Source organism: Vanellus vanellus (assembly GCF_965231255.1).
Source record: "Vanellus vanellus genome assembly, chromosome: 2".
Lineage (NCBI taxonomy): Eukaryota > Metazoa > Chordata > Aves > Charadriiformes > Charadriidae > Vanellus > Vanellus vanellus.
The window spans coordinates 4006511-4033624 of record NC_138906.1 but is presented as its reverse complement, the minus strand read 5'-3'; the positions used below and the strand labels follow the sequence as shown (position 1 = coordinate 4033624).

At 36.0% G+C, this 27114-nt stretch overlaps 1 protein-coding gene across 4 annotated transcripts; it reads left to right on the top strand.

Annotated features, from left to right (window-relative positions):
• On the top strand, positions 1–26555 carry NKTR (natural killer cell triggering receptor). Of its 4 annotated transcripts, none has more exons than XM_082479368.1 (12): positions 1–51; positions 9035–9064; positions 9946–10091; positions 11325–11547; positions 12133–12285; positions 13476–13563; positions 17080–17225; positions 18232–21174; positions 21420–21515; positions 21836–21895; positions 22486–22581; positions 24209–26555. In XM_082479368.1, the coding sequence occupies exons 1-12, from the start codon at positions 8–10 to the stop codon at positions 24285–24287; spliced, it is 4104 nt and encodes a 1367-aa protein (XP_082335494.1). In that variant the 5' UTR covers positions 1–7; the 3' UTR covers positions 24288–26555. The 4 variants fall into 4 exon arrangements, with proteins under 4 accessions (XP_082335494.1, XP_082335492.1, XP_082335493.1 ...); XM_082479366.1 differs by having other exon boundaries at positions 22483–22581; XM_082479367.1 differs by having other exon boundaries at positions 12130–12285.
• The last annotated feature ends 559 nt before the right edge of the window (positions 26556–27114 follow it).

Here is a 27114-nt window from a genome sequence, read left to right as displayed (position 1 = left end):
TTTGTCAATGGCAAACCGAGGGAAACATACCAATGGTTCCCAATTTTTCATGTGAGTAGATGTAATACGACAGTTTAGCTTTTCTTAAACAGAGAAGCGCTGTTCATGAGAAAGATGGTATTGCTAAATTATCTATAACAATGTTATCCGTCTTATTTTAAATAGGGTTGAGGGGGGTACCTGCAGTGTAAGCTATAATAGGAAACATTAGTTATTGCAATTTACTTGTGGCATTCATTTGGATTAGAAGCTGGTGCTATGTGGATGTTTCTTGTTCATAACTTTTTACCCTAAAAATACGGCTTATGCAGTAAGTTCATAGTGTCCAGAAAATAGATTCTTTGGCTCTTGTGTGCACCAACCAAATCTTAACAGAGTATTTGCAAATTATGATGTTGAGCATTGTGTGCAAAAGGGAGTGAGATCTAGAGGTGGTTTGTATGGTTTTGCATGTGCTCTTTAAAATATGATGATTTATGATTTAGTTTGGGGATTTTTTGTTTGTTTGTTTGTTTTTTCACGGGGAGGATGAGTGGGGGTTTTGTTTGTGGTTTTGGATTTTTTAATTTTTTTTAATTTTGGCGTGTTTGTTCCTGACATGCTTTTCTTCTATATTGCTGCATAGTTCTGTTCACTTGTGCATATACCAACTACGTTGGTACCAGCACTATGTAAAAATATGTTCTGATAATCAGATTTTTCCTTCATTACCTTAAAAAAAAAGAAATCCATTCTAGTATGTAGGCATATTCTTTCAAATTGTAGAAAACACATTTCTCTCTACCATCAATAAATACTCAGGTCTTGTGTCAGGGTCTTCTGGTTAAAGTAGTTGTATTCTAGGTTCAGTATTAATATTTTTAAACATGTTTATTTGTATGTGATAATTCCTCCTGTTAACTCCCTTTTAAAAATTACTTTCAGTTAATGTTTAACAGTTTATATTTGGAAAGATCTGGATTATAACTTTGGGCTTGTGCTGAGAAGAACTTTGTGAAATAACATTGGTGTTTTCAGAAGTAAATTTTAGTGTAGTTACTTAACTAGAAAAACTGTTTTTTCTTTGCCATCTTTCTTGGGGGATAAGAATGAATGGCGCTTCACTGTCTTCAGTAAAGGAGTAAAATGTCCTCAAGAATCTTTCTTTTTTTCTCTGCCTGAAAAAGATCTTCAGTATGACACAATGAAGTTCAGATAAGAGACATTTTTAGGTTTCTTCCTAAAGAATGCCCTAAAAATGGAAAATCAATAGGAACCTAAAAAAAAATAATATTGTTTTCTGTTACCTTCAAACCAAATTTTAGATGTTGTTCTTCCTCACAGTAAATCTGAATGGAAATATATACACATTAATATGGAATACAATCTAGATATAAAAAAAACCCTTGTGGTTTACTGAGCTCTCTGCAAGACATTGGTTCGCTATTTATTAGTTTGTGACTTATCTTTTGGTTGTCTTGTCATAATTTTCCATTTTTAAGCTTATCTGAACCATATACATGAAAGCTTAATGATATCACATCAGTCAAGAAGCTATCATTTGAGGGCTCTAAAGTTTCTTTTCTCTCCTGCATTTGATTCAGAAGTCATCTTCTTTCCCTTATGCTTAGTAGACTCAGCTTACTTGTTACTTGTTGATTTAACAGATATAAACACCTTCTCTCTCCCCACACATCAAAACAACCTATGGTTGTGTTAGATGCTAAATTATAATTTACATGGGACAATGAAATGAACAGTATTTAAGAGCACTTTCATCAAATACAAACGTATTTTGAAAGGTGAAGATTTCTTTAAAAAAAAAATTGTTCTTTCATAAAACCACTGTTAAAGTGAAAGTATTAGTTTGGTGGGAATTCAGGCAGGGTAAGATGCCTAGACGTAGTCATCTCCGCGTAAGCTACGTTCGCCTCAGCTGCCTGTAGGAGTCTAAAGCCATTTTTAGGGTCCTGGGGTGTCCTACCAGGCCTTCAGCTGCTGGGAGAGAAAGGTGTGGATGTTCCAAAGGTCTTATGTCTCACCTGTCCACCCCATGCAGATTTCTTAGATATCCTATAGCGTCTTAAATGGCACCAGCTTGCTCTAGAGTCAGGCAAGTGAATCAAGCCCAGGCGTAAACTCCCAGTACAACTGATGAGGTTTAGGTGGGCTGCTGTTTAAGTCTTTAAAGCATGTTCTAATGCTCTAGACTTCTGTAACCCTCTTGACCAGGGCTTTTTTCATTTTGCCACGTGCAGACATCTAATGCTGTTTGAGACACCATTGGAACCTCCAAAACAGGGTGTGCAGATATGATGTAGCACCTGCAAGACACCCTGTGCTCCTGGAGTAGCAGCTGGAAGCCAGGCAGGATGCATTAGGGCAGCTCAAGATGCCTGTATGTTGGCAATTGAGCATTCTCCCTAGATGTGACCAGCAGCCGAGATGCCTAGCTCACTAGCAGGTGCCTTTACTGTGTTCAAGTTTATGCATTTAAGCTGAAACCCACCTTTGGCCTCCAGTACTGCAGCTGATCCTGGGAATGAATATGTACAGTTGTAGAACCCATGCAGAAGCTGCTGAGGCTGCTCCTAAAGGCAGGTGTGTATGTATACAGTCAGTTGCAGGTTCATATCTGATAACTCAATTTACAAATAGGCAAAGATGGATGGTGAAACACATAGTTCAACAATCTGTCTTTTTGTATATTTTTTTTAATGGTGGAACTTTGTTTCTACTTCATAACATGGAGAGTTTGAATTTCAAGATTTAACTGCTAAAGACTAGGCAGTTTCTGACTTAACTCTAAATGCAATATGTTAAAGCAGTTAGTCTTGCTTGGTGACATTTGTCTGATTACTTTAGGGAATGTACTGTGCATCTATACAGCTTTTCTTTAATAAAATATGTTTGTTTCCTTACTTTAAGCTGAAATTAAAATGTGTTTCTCAAAAGAATGCTCAGTTATTCAGTAATTATCATTAGGAAAAATGTTCTTACAAATGTGTAACCTGAAAATTGTGTGAAAGGCAGTCTCCAGTGGCAGTCTTTTAGATACATTTTTTTGTCATGGTTTGAAGATATTTAATTTTATTTATTGGATTTATAGAAAGGGAAAGTGTTCATCTCCATCTGGACTTTAGATGTTTGCATTTTTTTCATAGATTACCTCAGGAATGAGAACTCTATATTGCTCTATCGTGCACATGTCTAATGTAGCAGATAAAAGAAAACTTCCTTGAATTCCTTATACTAGTATTTATCCAAGTAGGGCTAAAATAATAGCAAGAATCCTGACTGTAACAGTTTTGCTTGCTCATCAGAAGTACTTTCCCTGCTTACCACAGAAAAGTGTCATTTGGAATAACTAGCCTTTACAGACAGTAATTAGGTAGCGAATATCTCTTTGACAGACTGCACTAACAAACTGGTCACAGCAAGTCTCTGTGCAATGCCTAAAAATTGTTTAAAGTTGAGCAACAGTGGTCAGTTCCACCTGAAATAGAAGCTCAAGACTAATCTTAATGTAAACAAGTATCTGACCAATCCTAAAGTATCATCAGCTTTCTTTGATTCATCAGGAATTTCTCTGGCATGAATGAGTTTGAAGCATTTATAAGCAACAATAGAGAGCTGGGCATGGAAAAGACAGTGTAAGTATTGTTAGGAAACTCCAGTGAGGCCAGTGGAACTACAATGAGCACAAATTAAAGCACTGGTAGAAACTGGCAAGATGCAAAAGTAGAATAAAGAGTCAGAAGTGTGTGTGTACATATATATATATGTAATGTCAGCAGTGCTGTGTTTAATGCTCATTGACTAATTTTCCCCACTTATCTTTTTTCTTACTTGAATTGTGGTAACAGTTGGGTTGAAAGGAAGATGTTTAGCTAAGGCAGGATTGGTTTTCATGCATGCGCACTCTAAATAGGCCAAGTCTATCCACACATGTGTCTGAAAAACATTTCCTAGTCTGAAGAAACGCATCTTGTTGAAATCCAGCAGAGAGGATACAGAGACTATCCCTTTATAATGTTTGTATTTGTGAAATATGGAATTTCATTTTTCTATACTCAGAGGGATCTGTTGTAACGTTTTATTGAAGGCTTGTGTTGTAGACAGTTGTAAGATACCAGTTTATAAATGAGCTATTTGCATTTTCAGATAGCACCACTATTAATTTGCTTCCTTTCCGTGAATAACTTTTTAAAACCATCAGTTATTAAGCAGTGTTCTAAACACCACCTGAGTGTGTTAATCTTCTTTCAATTGTCCTATTTTCCATGTTGATACTTGGATATGGAACCCCTAGAATGGGGTAGAAGTTGGCAAGAACCACTTTAGAATAATCTTTTTTTATATATATACTCCACTATCTGTGTTGAACTGCTGCTGAAATGATGGTGGTTATTATTGGTTACTGGGGGAGTGCATCTAGAGCATTGCACAAATACAGTTAATGTCTTTAGGTCCCTGATTTAGAGTCAGGGAGGATAGTCAGCCTGTTCCTGGATATTCAAAGCTCCGTGGCTGTATTACTTGTTGGGTGATGTTCTTCTTGAGCGATGTATTCTGCTTCTCAGTCGAGCTGATCCGATAATGATATCTTGTTTCTTTAGAGCAATGCCATCATGCCTGTGGCTATGCCCAACCTGCTAGTAAGGAAAGTTGCAATACAAAATAACTGCAACTCTTGTGCAAATGAGTAGATACAGTAGTATAAATTTAATGATCCTACAAATGCTTGCATGGGATTAACTTTGCTTCCATTGTCTTACAAAATCTGTTAAGCTATGCTTACTAGAAAAATAGAAGTGACTTTTCAAAACAAAGCATAAAGAAAACAATAGGGGGCAAAAAAAAGTAACCAACCTCTGTTGTCTTTGGGCAGTTTTGTGTGATTATTTATTGCCTTTTTATTTAGCCATGTAGTTTACTGAGGAATACATCCTTATTACAGCTTAAAGAGGAGGCCTTAGTTGTGTTCCTTGTCAGTTCAAATGCTTGGAGTTCTTGCCTCTGTATTCAAAAGCTATTTAAAACTTGAGGCTGTTTTGCTATTACTGCTAGTTTTTTGTTTGGTTTTTTTTTTCCACATTGAGGGTATTGTTCGTCTAATGTGTCTTTCAAGCTCTGCTTTCTTGTTCAAAACTAAATAGCTTTTTTTTGTTATAAAATTTTTTGTGTGGTGCCATGCCAAGTTACTAAATCCAAACAAACTAACCAGTTCGATCTGCTAAATGAAGGATCAAATAAGTCACGAGGATTTCTTTGATTTTACAAATTATTTCTGAATGTTACTGGCTTATTAAAAGTGGTTCATTTCTAAGTCTTTTTGGTGTCCCATAACGTTTTTTCTAATCAACAGTGATTTTTTTTTTTTTTCTACTGTGAATTAAATACCTTTGAACAAATTTTTGAACAATATAGAAAACCTAAAAATTTCAAATGAAAGGGGCTGATGTTGCATTATTTTTGAGCAAAAGTGGTATATGTGCACTTACCGCACAAGCAGGTCCTATTGGCTTGATCAAAAGTTTATGTAAAAGCACAGCCCTTGTGAAAGCATTCACAGGATGCTTTTATGTGTAATAAGAAGCAAACAGATCATTTCACTGCTCAGATAAGCAGAGCCATAATTAAGAAGTAATAGTTTGTTTGGGAGAAAAATAGGGATGAGCTCAACTGATAATGCAGTTTTAAAACGTTGCTGCTGCTCAGAATTATACCAGAGCAAAAGTATGGTCTTAGCTGGTGCACATTTTGTCTTTTTTGAGTCTGCAATGTGTTTGTTTTTCTATAATTCTGAACACAAGCAATCTAATAGTAATGTACATATTTTAGAGAAAACACCTATTTTTCTTAGTTTTAGAAAAGCTTCGTAATATGAGGAAGATGTCAGCTAATTATGAAACTTATGAGGTTGTAGACTTACTGACTTACCACATTTCATTTGTAAATAAAAACGTTTAAGCTATGGTGTGCCATCCTATGAAGTATACACTTGGGACTGGATTCAGTAGAGCCTTTGAACACCTATATAACTGCAAGCACGTGAATAAACCTATTGAAATCAGTTATTCATCTGCTTAAAGTTGTGCATGTGTTCTAACACTTTTGCTGGATTGAGACGTAGAGGGGAGCGGGAGGGTTCTCTTTTCTAACCGTTTATCTTTTTAATAGCGTATGCAAGCAGGTTATGTCTATAGGTTTCTTTTTGTTTTTAAGGACAACTTGCGGTAGTTTTCAAAGTACCTTGTATTCTAAAGAAAATTTAGAGCCCTCTTCTAGGCATCCTTGTTCTGCATACAACTTGATTAATATTAATTTTAAATTTGTATTTAATAAAACATAGACTCAGTTTTGTCTGAAAATGTATTACAATTTATTTCTGCCATTTTTGTGTAAAATTTACAGAAACAGTGTTACATCGTGCGCTCCAAAGGTAATGTCTCATTCCTCTAAGGCTGTGTCCTTTCCTTTTCTTTCTGTTTTTATCTTTCTTGTTTTTCTGATCATATTGTTATGTGCATTGAATCCTTTGTTAGGACTGAGGTTCTTGGGGGGGAGGGGGGTGATAACATGCTTTTACCAAAAAGATGTTTTTCTCTTCAGCAGTATCTTAAACCAATTTACTTTAAACTCAAGTGAAGAAAGTTATTTGTCCTTCTGTAAATAACTTGGATAATAGTATATATTATAAGACAGATTTTGAAAGTTTTAAACTATAAAATTTCTGTACAGAAATGTTTTATTAAAATATTATTTGGGGGGAGGAACTCATCATGACTAGGTTCCTATAGTGCAAAGGCAGTAAGTAGGTTTTTCTTCTGATTAAGTTTTGAAGCTAAAGCAAATGTTCAAGGATTGAAAGGCAGAACATAGGCAGAAAACTTTGAGGTGGTCTTTTAAAGTGCACGTTTGCAGAATAAATGTCATTTTACAACCTTAACATTGAGATGAGAACTTTCAAAAGCACAACGAGGAGTTGGGGTTTCTTCTTCCTGTGGGAAGTTTGTCACCGAACTCCTTGCCAGGCATCTGAAAAGTTTTCTTTTTGGATAATGCTTTTCCTTGTGTTTTCACTTTGTGAAAAAGTAAAGGAGAAAAATCCTGTCCATTTTAGCTATGAAACTGCCACTGTAATGGAAGAAACCTCTACATGGGTTTTAATGTACCAACTGTTCCTTTCTTTGCTTATTGAGGACTAGTCTAAAGCAAGCACATGCTTAGGGAATTTGCTCAATTGGTCTTCAAGTGCTGCTGCTTCATGGCAGGAGCACATTGCCACAGCATTCATACACAGTCTTTTTGAACCTGTTGCTGTTTCTAGCTAATTCTAAGCACTAAGTCATGTTTATTATTGGTTTCGTTGAAGTAACCCATATCTGTTTTTTCAGTACTTTAAATCAATCAGGTTTATAATTAAGCCTGCTTAAGCTGTTTACTTAACAGCAGGTTGTTAACGCAGTTAACTTTTGCTTAAAGAACTTCAAAAGCTATAAGAATTTTTGTTTGTAGTAATATACTGGATTAGCAAGAGAAAAACAAATAATACCCCCTACGAGAAATTAAATGTCATCTTCATAGCATTTCTTTCCCTCTGTTAAACCAAAGAAGTTTGCTGTATTATTTAGTATTACAAAAGCGGAAGGTCTGGTTGGCATTTGGAGCTTAAAAACATAAAGAGTGTAAACACTCCTGATTCCCAGTTCCATCTTTTGGCATGCATTCCAGCACTGCAGTGTCTTGTGAGCTAATAGTTCAAAACTCGAGTGAAGATATGTGCTTAAAAAGTAGTATTTTAGTAGTGAAAAACTAACTTCATTGTACCACATCTGTGTTACTGTAAATTTAGAATAAGCATCTGTGATTGATTACTTATTTTGAGAGAGGGGAGTTCATTTGGAGAAGGCTAGAAAGGCGAAATAGTGCCTGGGGAGGAGAGGAAGAATGTTTTAAAATATTAAAGTAACTTCAAATGCAAACTATCTTGACTTTTTTTTTTCCTCCCCAATATATAAGATTAGTGCAAGTTCTGATGTTCCTTACTGAATTTGTCTGCATAGTAAGGTTCCCTGTGCAACGTTATGCAGTTATTACTTGTAGAAGTAATTCCTTTCTTTTTTGGAAAAGAATATTGAGAGATAGCAGGTCATAGCATTGCCATCAAAAAGGTGAATCTCAATATGTAATTATATATGCACAGTCTCGAATATTCCTACTTGAAGTCAACTCGGAAATTTGGCATAACTCCAAATGCCTTTTAGGATAGTGTACAAAATGTAACGCAGTTGCATTTCTCCTTCAGGCTAGAAACAGCTAAATGTGGGAAGCTGAAAAATAGGGAGGAAGTCTGCGTTTATCACAGGAGTCAACTGTAGGGTAGCGTATAATGTTTGCTTGCATTGTGCTGCTGTTGTTTTTGGGAAGCCTGTGAGCTTCTGAGCTGAAGTGCTCTAGTCATGCTGGTTAAAGATGGGAGTATTGTTTTGTATTTCGAGTCATGAAGCCTATCAAGTAAACAGAAAGTAAAAAAAGTAGCGGGGAAGGAAGCGAATAACCTATCACATATGATAACTCTTTTCTTCTTTTAAATAAACTGACTTAGAAGTGACCTGGTAATGTAAGAACCTAACAATTTCGGAAACATTTAAATTCCATTAGTTACCTGATATTTGTTGCCAAATTGTATCCTCCCTGTGATTAAAAATGTTAGTGAGTTATCTTTGAATGTGTATTTAAAGACACTTATTTGAAGATTGTTTATTGCATGCATAAAATGATACTTGGTACAACTTTCAAATATGCACCGTTAGCTAAACTTCAAACAAATTTCATGTAAAAGTTTAAAAAACCCTGTGTGTATAATCTGTAACATTTTTTTTAAATTCCATGTATGTAACTGGATTTTTTCACTATTTTTTGTCTTACCTTCACCTCTTTCTTTTTTTTTTCTCCTGTGCCATTCTCCTCTTTTACTTCATCTGAATCCCTGATTTTTTTTATTTTTTATTTTTTTTACCATCTTACCATCTTGCTGTTTGTCAAACAGAACAACAAAACCTGCTCCTCATCTGGATGGGTAAGAATCCTTTATAGTTTCTCCAATGATGGCTAAAATTTGAAGGTTGTAAATCCTCACATGTTGTATTGAAAGTAGACAACAGTGGGGAAAAAGGTTCTTAATTCTGTGAAAGATTATGCAATAGAACAAGATGGAAAACAAAAGTTTCAGCTCTATAAAAATTTGAAGTTGCAGCGTATTTCCTAAAGCTGGTCAAAAATGTGGAAGCTCTTAAATCCTAACATTCATTTCTTTAAAACTGATTGCTGCCCTCAGGCCATAAATCAGTGAGTTGAAACGTCAAGTTTAATATATTTGATAGTACTCTTTTTTTTGTGACGTGTCTTTATGCCCAAAATATATTAGTTCCTCTAAGTATAAGTTATGGGGCTAACGGAAGGAGAACAGAGAAATGTGAGATGGTAGAACAACAGTGGGGATTCTGTAATTATAACTGTCCCTGCAATGCCAGTGGGAACTTGTATGCTGAGTATGTATAGACCTATAAACGCTTCTTCTCTAAAGAAAACTGCACTTTTGTCATTTTCATTTATGGACTCTTGATGTCTCTATTGCATGAAATTTCAAAAATAGAAGGATGGATTAGAAATAATGATCTGTTTGCGCTGCCCATGTAGAAGAGAGTAGAATGACATCAAGTATTTCTCTCAAATTGAACTGGAGTGGCCCTCTGTTTCGTATCGCATGAAATGTTAGCATTGTTGTAAACGTAAAAGTAATAAAAATCTTATTTAAGTTTAATACATTTCAGGAGCCAGATAATGGCAGTGAAGCTGAATGTTTCTATTTCAGAATGACTTTTAAAATCTGAAATTCATTGGAAAATAATTACAGCAATATATAAATGTTTGTACTTTCCAAATATTTTATTTCTGCAGTGTACATGTTGTCTTTGGACTGGTTATTTCTGGTTTTGAAGTAATAGAACAAATAGAAAATCTGAAAACTGATACTGCAAGTAGGCCCTATGCAGATGTACGAGTTATTGACTGTGGGGTGCTTGTTACAAAATCAGCAAAAGATGGTAAGCATACATATAAATGTAGTTAATTAAATGTTGACATTGTTTTCAGAGAGTACATCAGCATCTAAAAATCATTATGGTAAATCTCTATAATCTTAATTAATTCTTACAGGCTTTTAAAACTTAAAGCTTGGTGTAGTTGAGGAAAGTACAGCAAGGGAAAAGGTTTTCTGACCTTGGAAAATGTATGCCTGCCTCTTATTTTCCTTTGTTATTGTTTGAGGTTAATGCAATATACTCAAAGTAATTAGAACTTGTTTTTCTAACTTTGAAAGATGGAGACACGGGCATAAGCTGTTCTTGAAGTTGAATTTTGTGCAGTTTCCAAAGCTTTATTTCAAGAACTTGTAATGTTAATGTATGGGGTATATGTAGTCAACGTAATTTTCCTTTTCATGAGAATTCATGGGGAATAAATGATCTTAAATATATGCTTAGGCAGTTGCTGCAAAATAGTGCAGTGTCAGTTTTCTACTCTATTTTTGACTTTCCTTAAGGATAATGTGGTTATTTATGTCCTTTAGGAAAGTCAAGAGGATAGATAATGGAAAAGCATGAGGATGCAGAAAGAAGAGAATGACAAAGTTTTAGAAATAAAAAATATACAACTGAGGCTGTGACAGACTCTTTCTTAAACTTTGTTTTATAATCTGTGCATTTCTTTCTAAAGAAACTAATTTTATTTTTTTAACTATAAATGGTCTTTGCTTATGTGTGTATTCTATTCTAACCCAAAGATGAGAGTTCAGTGTTATAACCTATAATCCATTTTCAAAGAAAAAATCTCCTTAAAAATCTTCTTAAAATTATACTTATTTCTCAAAATTTCTTTATATCGTCTTTGCTCAAGTTTAGTGTTCAACTTCAGTTATAAAGTTACTGTGTATGAGCAAAGCCAAAACATTCTTATGTCATCTTATATGGTGGAGGTTGTGCATGGGAGTTCTTACAGTTCATTTCACAGCAGCTGAAGAAATTTGTTTACAGCTGTCTTTGCTGGAAAATATTTGTATCATTTTGTTGTTATGGGTTTAGGCTGGACACAATTATGTGACTCTTTATTATTGTACTTTAATTGTTAAAAAAAAAATCATAATTTATCCACAGAGCTCCACCAGAGTAGTGCATGTGTGTATTTATACATATATGAAATTGTATATCTTGTGCTGTGTATGTACACAGTAAACATATATGTATATAAATACACTGTAAATTGCAAATGTCTGTTTTAAGCTTTGGAGAAGAAGAAGAAAGTATGTTCTGACTCAGAAGTTTCAGACTCCTCCTCCAGTGCATCAAGCTCTTCAGAAACTTCATCTGACAGTGAAGCTGAAAATGAAAGAAGCAGAAGAAGAAAGCGTAAAAGAAGAGCTAAAACCAAACAATCGAGAAAACGAAGAAAGGAAGAGAGGAAGAAAGAGGATCCAAGGTGCAAGCGAACCTCAAACCAAAGACGGTGACTAGTCTCTTAAATTTAAGAATTTCAGAGAAATCTGAGAAATTCTACTTTGTTTTTATGAAGTACTCAAGCAATGAATGTGAAAATGCTCTTATTCAAGTTTGGATTTTGATGGTTGATTTTTATAAACGAACAAAACCAATCAAAGAGAAATAAAAAGCTGAGCTTGTTGGGTGGCTGCTTCTATGAAACAGTTTAAGATCTGGGTAGATAGATGCAAGAGCGACTTTGAAGTAAGTCTCAGCATGTTAAAGTATTTAGGACTCACTATGCCTATGTTGTAGTAAGACAGGCAAATAAGAGATCTTTGATTTATATTTGCTTATATTTTAAAAATATTTAACGAAAAATGGCAAATTAAAAGCAAAATTAATTGCTGTAAAGTGAGAACTGAACTTTCTTTCCAATAATAGTGCACCATCCTTCCTTTAGCCTAAAATGGGTTGTTAGTGAAACACTTTTTGGTTTTTAAGCCATCCTGAAGATTGGTGCATTGTGTGGGCTTGTTTTAGAATTTGCTTTGAAAAGCGTTGTTTATGAATTGATAGTTAATTTTTATTTCTCAACTTTTCACCGTAGCAGCCTTTCTGACAAGAGTGATATAACAGAAAAAGCAGTCGATGTTAGCACAAAGAGGGACAAACCTGTGGTACGTCCTGAAGAAATTCCCCCAGTGCCTGAAAACAGATTTTTGCTAAGAAGAGATGTGCCTGTTGTCAGTGTAGAACCTGAACCGTAAGAATCGTTGAGCTTTCTTATTATGTTGACTTGGTGGAAACTATGCATGAAAGTTTCCTGCTAACGCTGTATTACTAGTACTGATAGCAAATGATGGTTGTAGTGTCAGAACTTCTAAATGATGTAATTTAATTGTCCTTTTTACAGTTTTCTTTGTAATATTTTTCACAACCTGCGTCAGGGTTTTTCAGCAAAATCTAATGAGATAGTTTTATTGGTTACGACCATAAACTCAGTTATAGATGCTGCAAAAAAATGAGTGAATAATTCCAGGAGAAATTTTGCAATGAAAACCACAGCAAATACTTGATCATAAGGTAGATTTAATTGGGAGAGGTGATTTTTCATCTTTCTTAGACTAAAGACAAAACTTTGGTTTAAAGTCAGTCAACCAGAATTTTATGACCCATCTGATTTTGAGAATAAGAGAAAATATTCTCCTTTTGATTCAAAGGAGGTCATGAGTTCACAAGCTACTTTTGATTTGTGTTTTGCACCTCTACTAAATTGCAGTCAGGCTTTTTTTCTGTCAAATTTCTTTGCTTTTGGACTCAGATGAGCTAATACATTACATTGCCAGATGTGTCTAAAATCAGTTTGGGTTTTTTTTGTAATTTCAGTTAACGGTATAGTCTCCTGCAAGCCTTTTTTTGAAACGTTACTTCCGTTTCCAAAGCCTTAGTAACTGCTTCTTGTGAGCATATTACACAAACTGTGAAAAGGAGTGCCAAATTACCTTTTGTTGCTTAGGAAAGAAGCAAGGCTTTCAAATCTGTGGACTATTGTGAATTGCCATTCCCTACGGTAAGGCATTGTTGTGGAACTGCAGAGATCCTGGAAATCGTCTGCCTGTGTTGTCATCATGATTTGTGCCCCAAACACAAGTTAACCTCTTTAGAAAGGCCACCCTCAACTCTAACATAGTACTTTGCAAGTTCACTGTTAGCATTTATTTATACAAAGAGAGGTCAGATAGGCTACACATTTGGTTGAAAACAAGTATATGTTGATTTGCCTTTTGTTGGCGTGTGTGTCTTGCTTTATTTCTTGGAGAATTCACTGAATTCTTAGTTCTGCCATCTCAAAGTAAATGAATAAGGTGAATATTTTGCATAATTAACTTATTAGCTTAAGGTAGTTTTTTTGGTTCTTTTCCATGTAAGCTTATATTTTATTAATTTGTATAGGAAGCTTCTTGATTCTACGCCAGTTCTGACTGACCAGAAACCATCAGTCTCTAAATCTGGGCGAAAAATTAAAGGAAGAGGCACAATAGTATGTAACAATCTTTTTTTAATTACTTCTTTTCTTTCCTCTCGTCCAGAGTATCTTCTCTGACCTTGAGCCTTGAATTTCCTTGGAGGTTTTGTGTGACACTTCAACTATTGTTGCGATGTTGTAGATTCTAGCTTAGAAGGTTGAAATATTGTTGTCAGGTAGTTCATTTTATAATGCTTTTTTTCCCATTCTTCTTGGTGCTGTCCTTTCCCTTAAAGACTGTTTGAGAAAACAAATGCTTATTCCTCAGCTACGAGAAGTCTTCAATCATAAGAATAAAATTATTTTTTTTTAAAGACTGAAATTAATTCAGCCAGATTCGTCCCACACAAGCCACAAGATCTGAAGTAATGAGAAGTGACAAGAGCTTTTACTCTTCTCCACTCATTGCATTTCCTTGCTGTCTCCATTAAGCCTTAGGACTGTAACACACAGCAGTAGACAAAGCTGTTCTACAGTGTCCTAAGTGTATACAGCCCTTTCTGATGCATATTGCTTGTCCTCCTGAGTTCTGGTATTTGCATCTTCTGGTGGTTGTGCATACATCGCTGAGAAGCAACAGTTTTATTGGCAACTTTGTCAGAATCACTTACATTGTTTATTCTGCTTTTTGACATTTTAAGTCAACCTTTTCTTTCCTTTTTTTAGCTACTTAGTGTAGTTTGTCAGATTTCATCAGCTGTCCTGACTGAGGTCAAGTCTGTGTAATGTCATAAATGACACTGGATGGGCAAGAAGTTACTTCTGTGCAGTGCTGGTAGTGAAGCCTTTTTACACATGCAAAGACCTGGTCCTTTGGGTTTTTTTCCTACCTTTCTTGTAGACAGTAAATTATCCATGACCCAGCAATTTGCCCTTGTTGCCAAAAAGGCCAATGGAATCCTGGGCTGCATAGGGAAGAGTGTGGCCAGTAGGTCAAAGGAGGTCATTCTCCCCCTCTACTCTGCACTGGTGAGGCCACAACTGGAATACTGTGTCCAGATTTGGGCTCCCCAGTTCAAGAGGGACAGGGAACTGCTGGAGCGAGTCCAGCGAAGGGCAACTAAGATGATGAAGGGATTGGAGAATCTCCCTTATGAGGAAAGGCTGAGAGAGCTGGGACTCTTTAGCCTGGAGAAGGCAAGGCTGAGGGGAGACCTTATTAATACTTACAAGTATCTAAAGGGTGGGTTGAAGGAGGGTGGAGCCAGGCTCTTTTCAATGGTTCCCAGTGACAGGACGAGGGGCAATGGGCACAAGTTAGAACATAGCAAGTTCCGTTCAAATACACGGAAAAACTTCTTTACGGTGAGGGTGACAGAGCACTGGCACAGGCTGCCCAGGGAGGCGGTGGAGTCCCCTTCTCTGGAGATTTTCAAGACCCGCCTGGATGCAGTCCTGAGTGATGTGCTCTGGGCAATCCTGCTTTGGCAGGGGAGTTGGACTAGATGATCTCTAGAGGTCCCTTCCAACTCTGAAAACTCCGTGATTCCTCTGAAGACTGCTACTGTTTATGCAGGTTTCATTTCTACTTCAGGTCTTTGGTATCCTGAAGACTCTTGCTTTTGCCTTAGTTCCACTATACTCAGGCAAAAGTGTCTTCTCTAATAACTCACAACAGAGGGCCCAGAGCACTGCACAGCTACGTTGTTGTTTTTCAGTCAAAGAGGGAGAGAGTAAGAAAAGCTTTCATCATTGTGCATTTGATTCTGGTGTGTTTCAAATTGTAGCGCAACATGACTGAGCGTATTCTTCCCATTTAGAATGTTTTCCTGGATCAAGTTAGCAGGTGGCATTTGGGTAGCCGTAAACCAAACCAAGGCTTGGTCCTGCAAAATTTTTTTGCAAGTGGAAGTCCTCAAAAAAAAAAATTATATATAAAGATCACTATCTGTATAGCCAAAGATGCTTTTCCTTAGGATGATCTTAGCTGAGACTCCTCTGAGTGTGATTTTCTTATATGATAGCTGCTGGATTTGAGAAGTACTTTTCGTTTGATCCTCACCATGCAATTGTTTTAAGCCGTAAAATTAACGGCTTTGATGGCTCAAGCGTAGACCAAGGTATTGTACTGTTTGAGCTTCACCTGAGAACCGACCCTTATTTGCCAGCCTTGACGTTAAATCTGATAGCTGTCTTTGCTCCATCTGACAGCTTTCGTTTGTATTTGACACTTGTGATATCCACTAAAGGAAGCCTTTTAAATGGAACGTTTTGAAACATTTACGTAAATAAAGACTCCTGGAAAAAGAGCTTAAAGCTGAGTGGAGGTGGCTCTTGCCAGGGATTTGGGTGTCTGTGTCTTTGGCACCATCTTGGCAAAATTAAGAATGAAAATCAGTAATATGAGAAATAATTCAGGGCTATCAGATAGTTGGAGAAACACATTTTTCTGCCATCTATAATGGCAGTCTCATTAGCAACAGTTTCTATCCAGGGTGAAATTGTTTGATGTTCTTCAAGATACTTGTTTGTAGTTTTGAATCATCTTAGGTTCCAAGGGACTCCTGAGTATAATACGAGAGAATTGGGGAGGTCCATGAAACCTTCACAACCTGTTATATGCCATTCATTTGTGAAAGCTTTTTTTCAGTAGTCATTGCTTCAGCTCAAAGGATAGGGAAGCTCCAAATCTTCATGGCAGGGTATCTTTATTTTTTTTATATGTATAAACAGGTTGTCTTAAAGACTTCTGCCTGTAATTAACTAAATAAACCAGTACATGCATCTTTCTGGTTTTATTTGGGGGGGGAAATATATTTTTTTTTCTTCACACATTGCTTGCTTTTATAAGTGGCTCAAAATAATTGAGTAAAATCCAGATGTTTTTCTTTATTCAGTCAAGGCGCATCTAATTTTTTCACAAAATTTACCTAAGTGTGTATCCAACTGGGTAATGGAAAATAATGAGTTAGCAATATTAGTTTTTTCTCTACGGCACAAGTAGCTCTTATTGCCTACTTAAATGCTGTGCCTAAGCATAATTTTTTTTATACTTTTTCTTTTTTTTGTTTGGAATGTGTCTTAAACTGGATTCCCATTTCTGAAGAGCTGAACAGCAGTAATTTTTGAAATAGGGCTTGTCTTTACTCATACAAGCAGTTAAGTGTCTGCTAACTGAAGTGAAACATCTGTGCTTTAGTACCCTGAAAAAAAAGTTTATCTGCAGTCATTATGTTATTCCAAAAGGTGCTACATAAAGGGAAACCATGACCTCTTCCTTTTACACTTTGAAATACCAGGGGTAGCTGCTGGCCCCTCTCAAGCTTTGCGAAATGCTCCAAGTATGAAAAGATACGGTTAGCTAAGTAATCCAGTCTCGCATGCGGGATATATGCATACCAAAAGTGGGTATTTTAGGCAGGAAATCTACAATTTGTGTTTTTGTCGTGGACTTTGTGTGGATAACGTTGTTTGGCTTGTGTTATGAAGATGCTTGCAAAATCAGTGTAAGAGGCACCATATATTTTCTATATTATCCGGTCTCTTTTAAAGAAAAATATATTATGCAAATATCTATCTTTGCTTTCATAGCGATATCACACCCCACCTCGGTCACGATCATGTTCTGAATCTGATGATGATGAGAGCAGTGAGACCCCTCCTCACTGGAAAGAGGAAATGCAGAGATTACGAACATATAGACCACCTAGTGGAGAAAAGTGGAGTAAAGGCGATAAGTAAGTTCCTTATTACAAATTTAAAATGTCTTGGTTTGTTTACATAAATTTTAATACTTTGTGTAGATATACCATGTCATTCATGTTTGAATAAAAAATGTAAATATCTTTGTGGTTAACGCATTCCATTTAAATTCCAAAAAGTTAGAAGTGGAAAACTTCCAATGTAACGCCAGATGAACACATGTCGAAATGTCTCAGAAAGTCAGAAGATTTGTTTCTGATGGTGCCAGCTTGGATATTTATTTAAGAAGTCATTAATTGACCTGTGCAGTTTCCTGTTGCTTTCCATTATGCTAATCATGTCAGATTTCCTTTATCCTCAAACTTAGTTATATGGGTTTTTTGGATACCGGATAAGACAATCGAATCCACCAATCCTATCTTAATTTCGTTACATGGTCTGTCTGCAATTGCAAACTTTGTGATGGAAGTCAGCTCTCCAGAATTCCTGATGACTTGATGCTAAATGAGCTTCTATCCGATTATGATAGATAAACCTCAAAAGGAAAAATGAAGAATATTTATATATAATTATTAATGAATAGTTGTAAATGTTACTCATAATTATTTTTATATACTGAGTGTGTTCTATTTATTGCTGTATCACAATGTACTAGGTAAAAGAATACTAAATAAGATGATGTTTTAGAATTTGTATTTAAGCACGGTTTAAGAATCCTGTAATTGTAGAGGTTAAAGTCCTGTGGACTAGGATAGTTAAAACATTAAATCTCTTTACACAGGTTCTACAATATGCAAAACCTGATGCTGGCTGATTCATTTATTATAGAGAAGTAGCTCTCTTGATAATGATGTAATTCTGTATCTTAAAACAAGTGTAACAAGCTCAGTCAAAACACAATTTTCTGGTAGTAAAGAGGGGGAGGATGTTAATTTTTCTTTAAAACTTAATTAATTGCATTGGAGATGGGGAAAATGCGTGGTTTATCTGAAGTTTTTAAAGAATTTCCATTTACTGTGGGGCTTATTTGTTTGTTTCTAGGTTGAGTGACCCGTGTACAAGCAGATGGGATGAAAGGAGTGCGTCCCGGAGATCAAGATCTTGGTCACATAACGGTTATTCTGATCTAAGTACTGTAAGATATTCTAGCCATCACAAAAAGCACAGAAAAGAGAAAAAGAAGGTGAAACATAAAAAGAAATCTAAAAAGCAGAAGCATTTCAAGAAGCACAAGCAAAGCAAAAAAAAGAAAACATCAGCCTCATCAGATGTAGAATCCTCTCATTCCTTCCTCAGGAGGACAAAATCATCTTGTGATCGTGAGAGGAAATCTCGTTCTTCTTCATTGTCTTCCAGACACTCATCCAGAAGAGACTGGTCTAAATCTGATAAGGAAGACCAAAGCTCATCAACTTTATCAAGCAGAGGGACTCGATCATACTACAGGTCCAGGTCCAGATCTAGGTCGAAATCAAGATCTTATTCCCGAAGAAGTTCTAGGTCAAGATCAGCCTCTAAATCATCGCGTTCTCGAAGTAGGTCAAGGTCAAGTTCTAACCCTAGGCAGCAAAAGACAGTTTCTAATTCTCCACGAAATATTTCAACACGGTTAAATGAAAATAAGTTGAACAAGACTGCTGAGCCTGTAAGAGCAGTTATACTCCCAAGTGATAAAGTTGTCATACCACCGGTTGTCCCAGAAAACCTCCCAGTTATACCCTTAAGTGATAGTCCGCCACCTTCAAGGTGGAAACCTGGGCAGAAACCGTGGAAGCCATCTTATGAGCGAATCCAGGAAATGAAAGCTAAAACAACCCATTTAATACCTACACAAACTAATTACAATTTAGTAGTCATTAAAGAAGCTAACACTTCTTCCTCATATCGTAAGCGACAAAGGAGTTCAGATAGCGATCGAAGCGGTTATTCCAAATACCATAGTGACAGAAGCTCAGATAGTTGGCTGAGATCGAGAAGCAGGTCCTCTCGAAGCAGGTCATACTCAAGATCTTATACAAGATCTAGAAGTCCATCTAGCTCTAGGACAAAATCTCGTTCTTCTGGCAGATCACCATCACTGAGTAAATACCGCAGTGACAGGTCAGGTTATAGTGAGTCAACATCTTACTATTCCCTTAGTGATGATGATAGACACAGAAACAAAAGAAAATCTGCATCAAGTGATCAAAAAGCTCGGTCTCTTAAACTGAGGCAGGAAACGAGCTCTGAAAGTACTCTCCACTATAAGTGTGCAAAAGACTACGATGAGTCTTCACAGGGATTGAGAGAGAGTGACAGTTTATCGTCTTCAGACTTCTCTACTGACAGTGACCGTTCTGCCAAAACGAAAGTAGTCCAAGAAAAAGAAGGCCGTTTTCAATTAGAAGGAGATACTCGGAAACAGGATAAAAATAGCTTAAGTTCTGAGAGAGGGGAGGAGAAGTCCAAGTGTGAGCGGGATTCTGATCATGCTAAAAAGAAAACGGCTAAAGAGAAATCTTCTGAGCAAACTAAAGGTGGTGCAAAAACAAAACGAAAATCCTATTCAGGTAGTAAATGGGACTCTGAATCAAATTCCGAAAGGGGAGAGGCAAGGCATAATAGGGGAGATTCCAGACCCTCCTCCAGTAAAGAAGAAGGAGAGGCCACATCAGGATCTGATACAGAGCTTAGCGTTACCAAAACGATTAAAAAACAGTCAAATTCTTCAGAAGGCTTTCTGGATTCTGATTGTACGTGGAAGACGAGCAAACAGTTGTCATCTTCTGAATCTGAGAGTTCTTGTTCTAGCTCAACAAACCTCAGAGGAAAGTCAAAAAAACACAAACATGGATTGAAAAAAACTCTTAAAAAATCACATTCCAAGAAAGAAAAAGAAAAATCAAAAGGGAAAAAGGAGAAGAAACACAAAATACAGAAAAGAAAAGAAACGTTTCATTGGCAACCCCCCCTGGAGTTTGGTGAAGAAGATGATGATGAGATAAATGAAAAGCCGGTTACTAAGGATGATAAAGAAGAAAAGCGGCTTACCGGGGACATGAAGGATAAAAAACAAGTTTATGAAAAGGATGAAATAGTCAAAGATAAAATGGGAAACGGTGAAAAGTCTTGTGTGGATGAAAACCTTTTCGGTAAAAACACCATATGTGACACCTCACCAGATCACAGTAATCCTAATAGAGATAGCATTGAAACAAACACTTCAACCACTGTTTTAAACTCAGGAATAAATGTGACCGCTTGTAAGAATGAGATTAAACAAGCTGAAGAAAGTGACCAGAACGGATTGGAAGATGTTATTCAGACAGATGACAACATGGAGATTTGTACGCCGGATCGTAACTCACCAGGGAAGGTTGATGTGGACATTTTGGCTCCTGTGATTCTCACTGCTAAACCTCAGGCTTTAAGTGCTAGTATAAACAAAGATTTACAGGTTGAGACCCCTGAACAAGATTCTGTCAAACGAGGAAACAATATTGTAGACTTTATTAATATTAAAGAAGAAAAAGAAACCTCAAGGCAAGAAAATAACTCTGTCCCTGTGTCTAGTGCTAAAGACTGTAGTTTAAAAAGTGAAATTACTGAAAATATGCAAAGCAATATGATAGATAATAAATGGAAGCCTTTGCAAGGTGTTGGTAATTTACAGCCAGCAGCAATTAGTACTGCTGCAGAAGTTAAGAACATAGCTTCAGCACCAGAGCCTAAACCAGCAGGTTTAAGAATTGAAATAAAAGCTAAAAATAAAGTAAGGCCTGGATCTCTGTTTGATGAGGTTAGAAAAACAGCACGGCTAAATCGAAGGCCAAGGAACCAGGAAAGTTCCAGTGAGGAAGAATCTCCAAGTAGAGATGACAATAGCCCATCCAGGAGTCTCAGTAGGTCACGAAGTAAATCCGAGTCTAAATCCAGACACAGAACACGGTCCATATCTTACAGTCACTCAAGAAGTCGATCCCGAAGTTCTACATATTCATATAGGTAAGAAGCTTGTGCTATTCCCGCAGCCTATAGCGTTCACTTGAAAGGGTTGATATTTTTAGGGCGTGTTTTAATTTTTCAACTTGCGTTTTTCTTTTAAACAGCGCTGTATCATTTAGTGAGTATGGAATAAATACTTAGCTTAAAAGATAAAACTTTATAATGCTTTTGATTCCTTTTTTCTGCTGCTCTTCTCTTCAGTTATGTTCTATTTTGTGCTTTTCAAAGTTGTTCATTGATTGTAGGTCAAGAAGCTATACAAGAAGCCGGAGCAGAGGATGGTATAGTAGAGATCGGACAAGAAGTCGAAGTAGTTCCTACCACAGTTACAAGAGTCGTAGGTAAGCTTCTAGTGTTGGGGTGTGTTACAAAACCAGTCAACAAGGCGCAGCAGTCGGGTGCTTTGGACTCTGAGCAAGTTGGAAATGTGCTTAGCTATGCGTACTGCAGTCTGAAGTATCTGCTTGAAATGTGCAGGTTAGAATAGTCAGATTTCAAAATTTCCTGTTACTGAAAAATAATTTTGTTCAATGTTTTGTAGTATGGATAAGGAATTCTGAGCAAAACATGTTCCTCTCCTCTTGCTCTCCCTCTCCTCCCGCTCTCTTCAGCACTTCTTTCCGATTAACTTAAAATGTCTCTGTGGTTTTGTTTTTGTCAGTCGAACCTATAGTAGAAGTAGATCCAGAAGTAGTTCTTACGGTCATCACAGTCGATCCAGGTATGGATTATAGTTTTATACAAACTGCAGTAAATGTACTTATTATAAAAATACCTTAGTATAAGAATACCTGTTTATCTATGCTACTCAAAAATACAATATCATGATAGCAACTTGGGTCAAAGCAAAATCAACATAAGACACTTAAAAGCTGAAAATAACCAAATTATCCTGGCATTACAGTTATAGGTGATAATATGAGGTAAGTAATAGTGAACACATTTCCCTTTATTGTTAAAATAAAATTGAGTTATAAATGGAATCACTTTGTTACTTGTTTTCAGAAGTATTAGCAATCAAGATTTTTACCGCATCTACAATTTGTAAACACAAAACTTCTTAAACGCTTCGTAAGTCTTTTTTCTAGACTAATAAAACTGAGATTTTTACTATTGCTTTGAAGATACTTTTTCTTGTATTTAAACATTTATAAAATGTAGAATTATTCTGTTCACCACATCCTTCAAAAGTAATTTCTATATAGCCACTTATCTCTGTATATAAATGTCTTTAAAACATACCTTTAAAATAAACAGCATTTTAGACAAAAATTGTAATTTTACAATTACTTTCTTTTCCCTTTAAAGTAGGTCATACACGTACGATAGTTATTATAGCAGAAGCCGAAGTAGAAGTAAAAGGAGTGACAGCTATCGAAGATCCAGAAGTTATGATAGGCGATCCAGGTATGTGTTTTGCTAGCATGGCTTTGACGCTGTATTTACGCAAAAGAATTTGCTAAATACATACTTAACGATGTTCATGAAGGCTATTTTTTTTTCCCCGAACATAAAGAATATATTGTTACCAAAAGTATTAATTAAAAACAATTAAAATTAGAGCAAGTGTGCAAATAAAGAAATAGGAATTTCTGACATACTAAATTTGAGGATGGGGAAGAAACCCTGCTTTCCCTAGAAAACTCTCTCTAGAAGCCCCAGGAAGATTTGATAAGGCTCCAGCTTGTTGTATGTATGCATTCAAAATAAGCATGTTTGGGGTGTTTTAATAATTTTAGACGTTTCTTAAAAACTAGTTCTGAAGATTTAAATCAAGTGCCCTGTTACGAGTTAAAAGCTACCTACCATGCAAAGAATTCCACTGGATGGTAAATTCTTTTTGGTTAGATTGGAAAGGTGGATTAAAAAAAAAACATGGAAGGGAAATTAAAAATTGCAGTGCTATCCAGAATTGATTTTAACTTCCTAGAACATATTTTGAAAGAACATTTTACCTGCACATCCGGAGGGCTTCTGATAAATTTAGGATGAATTTGATTCTACTGAGTCCAGGGGAATTATACAGATGTAAGTGAGCACATTTCACAAAGAGCAGAATTGGAACAGGATGGAGATAGATGTCGATTATTATTTTTTTTTTTATATATATCGGTGATTTTAAAATGCCCCGTATTAGTCAGTGGTAAATCAGGCAGATCTCCAGGACTACTGTAAATATTCATCCTCTGCTGTCCTCATACTCATTTTTTCACAACTTTGTATCGACTTTTAATGGACTTTGCTCTCACACGTGTCCCCATCTAGTTCTGACAGTAAGACAACCTTCATCTTGTGTTTGAGGGGAAATTCATGAGATTAAAGAGCGTGGAAATAGACTCACAAAATCATTGTTTTAGGATGTTGGGAAGCTTCAGAGAAACAATGTTGGATTAGGATATGCTCATCTTTCATTTAGAAAGCTTTCCTTTCGGGCACAAGGCTAGAAAATCTCTAAGAAAAGTTTATTCTGTGTAATTTGAATATGTCCTGTGGCTTGTACGAAACCATCTGGACTCCATCTTGATGTTCGGCCAGGTGCTGAGCTTGGAATTCTTCTGGATAAGCCAAAAATTTTTAATCTACAACTTCCACTCTGCAGACACTCGCACACTCCTGTTGTTGTTATGTTCTTAAGACCCTTCTTCACATGAAAAACTGCCATATGTAAAGCAAAGATTTGTGAAATTGTCTTAGTTGAGAAACGTTTGCAGTATAAAATTATATTTGTTAGCATTTACAAAAACTAATTTTGGATGATTTCTTAGCTGTATTGGAGAAAGCAAGAAATTTTGTAGTAACAAACAGTTTGGCTGGAGTTACACAGGGTTTTCATCATGTAAAGTTAATGATTATTTTAATTTTAAGTGTCCCTTAATGAATATTTCAGTTATGTGAAATATGATCCTGTAAAAGACTTCTTGTATGTTTTCTTCTTGTCTCATGTCTGTATGTCTTGACAAATTTTTTACATGATGCAATTTTGAATCTGAAACTCAAAATACAATTTTGAGGCATTTTAATCTTTTCTTTGTAGGTCTTATGGCTCTGACAGTGAAAGTGATCGCAGTTACTCTAACAATCGAAGTCCCAGTGAGAGCAGCAGATATAGCTGAAAAGGTTTCTTTGACGATGGAAACTGTATTTAATAACATTTTTTTCAGTGTTATGTTAAAAAAACTGTTTTGACAGTGTCACAATGAAGTTGAAGGGTGTTTACCGAGTTAGCTGAAACTTTACCATTTAGCAGTGAACTCGCTTGACTGACTGCATATGTACGAAGTACTGAGCTCAAATCAACTGACTTTTTTTTTTTTTTTTTAATGTCAAAAGCTACTTTTACAAAATAGAAAAAGAAACAGTTTTATTTCCTTGAATTGGATTTTCCAAGCCATGAATGACACTTAGGTGAATTTGCTGCCACTGCTTTTCTGGGTGCAGCAATCGGTACTGTCTTCAAGTATGTTTATAAACACCTTGGGGCTTTCTGCCTGTTACTATTAAATATATCCTAGCAACTCTGAAACTGTGAAGAAAACTTCTTACAAAGGCTGCCATTTCTAGTTTATTAAAATGCGCTTTTTTTTTTTAATGTTGGGAGATGGGTTCTGTGCTGTCTTGTTTGTTGGTTATTGCGTTATATATAGCATATACGCAACAGCGAGGTGATGAAAACAAAGACCGCCACTCTGTCTTAATCCTTCCTGTACTGTGATTCCGCAGAACTCTGCTGAAAAGGGTGATATCCCACACGATGGGAACTGTCAAACTGACAAGCAGTGAGCAAAAGGATGATCGAGGAGTTTTGATGCTAACATCCAACTCGGCTAAACTTTTATGTTTGAAAGTGGATTTTGTGATAAAACAGCAATGTTCTTAAGAGTCTAAAAAAAGTGGTTCTAAACACTTTTTGAATTTCACTTCAATTCATATTACTTAAACCCATTTTGAAGTTGGATGTTGTAAACTGTTGAGTATATCATGAGTTTGTCAAAAAACACTTTTTTAAAAACTTAAATGATGATAATTGGGGGGTGGGGTGGGGCTGGGAAACAAACAATATAATGGTTCCTTTATAAAATATCTATAGATGTAGCCAATTTGCCATAGGGAATATCAGATACTGATATTGCAGATACTGAACTATATATTGTTAAAGTGGTATGACTACAAAAATACTGGTATGCCTGGTAAAAAGCATGGACAGTACTTTCCAAGTAAGGTTTAATACCAAAAATGACTCCATGTTACAGGTAAGTGGTTTGCAAAAAACCTATAGATTTAAGCTGAAGAGCATTGAGTAATTTTTGCAATACTCTGATTGAATTGATTTGAAATAATTTGTAAAGTTTTTCAGTGTTTAGAAAGTTGTGTACTAAGAAACAGTTTTTAATGGCATAACGTAACCTGAAAAGTGGGTTCTGTAGCGAAAAAAGACTAACATAGCTTTATTAGAGCTAATGAATACTGTTGTATTATAATAGTTTTCATTACTGACTTTCTGTAATATCTTGAGATGCTTTCATTTTCTCATATGTTTTCAGATATTGAAAATTTTTTTTTTTTTTTTTAAAAATCTCATCAGGACCCAGCAGCTTTGAAAATTAAAAGTCGTAATTTCTAGCTTAGACGTCGATTCGTACTGTCTGTTTTGATTGAATTAAGCGATCCAAAATTAGCTTTTGCTACGCTTCTGAAACATAAAAAGAAAAGTTCAAAGTGAAGTTTGAAGACTGTAACGATGCCCTCCATTTCTGTCCGTGAACAGCTGAATAAGACATTTGCACGCAGGTTCCTAAAACTGAACTTGTCATAGGTTTCTCACTTTCTAGAAGAACCCAAAATTCTGGACTTCCAGCACCCATCCTGCTCTTCAATGTTTAATGAAAAAGTGTGTGCACTTAATCCTTTGGAATCAATATTTTGTAACCTTCTTAGGCTTTTTAATAGTAATTACATTTATTACTCATTCAGTATTTATTTGCAGACACGTTTCTAACAGTAGTTGCCATTTCAGAATCCTGAACAAATACTTAATTGCTAACTCAAGGTAATGTTTGTTGTCATTTCATAGTTTTAAATACAAAAGTAACTTGTTTCTTCCCTTACTGAGAAAATAAAACCAGTGGGTTAGTTGCATAACAAAATAACAAATATGAACATTGGTGTTCAGTGCTTCTTGGAGGAAAAAACTGCTCCAGAATCGGACTTTGTCCTATTTCAGATCTGAGTTGACTCTTTTTTTTTTTCTCTTAAGGCTGGGAAAAAGTAACAGAAATACGGTCCACTGATGAATTGCAGTTGTCAAGAATTACTGCAACATCACCAATGTCTATTTCATACCTTGAATTAAAGCTTTATGAAGAAATTCCATCTAGCAGATGGTTGGGGAGGGATGTGAGGGGGGGGGGGGGAGTATTTTTACTTAGTGAATTCTGTTAAATTGTGCTTCGGATAGAAAATGTACCCCTGAGCTGGTTTTCTAATGTTGCTCTCTGTTTTTGCAATTTTGTTATTCAAAAGTAGTTGCTGTTTGTAAAATAAACTTTTGTACATACCTGCAAATGCTGTTTTCTCTGCAACTGGAAAACTCCATTGCCCCTTGAGGGAGGCGGACAGGGAAATTAAAAATATGCTTTGATTTCTGTATCCGCATTTGTCCCTTGCAAGACTCCGTACAAGTTGCCTTTCCTCTTCCTGACCTACATCAAGAATGATTCCTCAGCAAGACTCTGTGCCGCGTTTACATAACAGTCATTGGAGGAACAAATATTTTGAAATTTCCGAGTGATTTGAGGTTTCACCGTTTCCTCAAGGTACATAAAAGGTTCCTAATCCTTTGTGCAAAGATACACTGAACAGATCTGCGCGGAAATCTCTAAATGTGCTGAGTTTAACTACTTTGCTAAATATTCTTTCCCAAATACACATTCCCACAGCATT

Excerpts from the sequence above, each read along its gene's own strand:
- NKTR (XM_082479365.1), top strand. The coding sequence starts at position 8 with ATGGCAAACCGAGGGAAACATACCAATGGTTCCCAATTTTTCAT. Across the intron at positions 12,286-13,475 it reads GTCAGTGTAGAACCTGAACC|GAAGCTTCTTGATTCTACGC; the intron begins GTAAGAATCGTT and ends TAATTTGTATAG. Across the intron at positions 21,896-22,482 it reads GGTCATCACAGTCGATCCAG|TAGGTCATACACGTACGATA; the intron begins GTATGGATTATA and ends TTCCCTTTAAAG.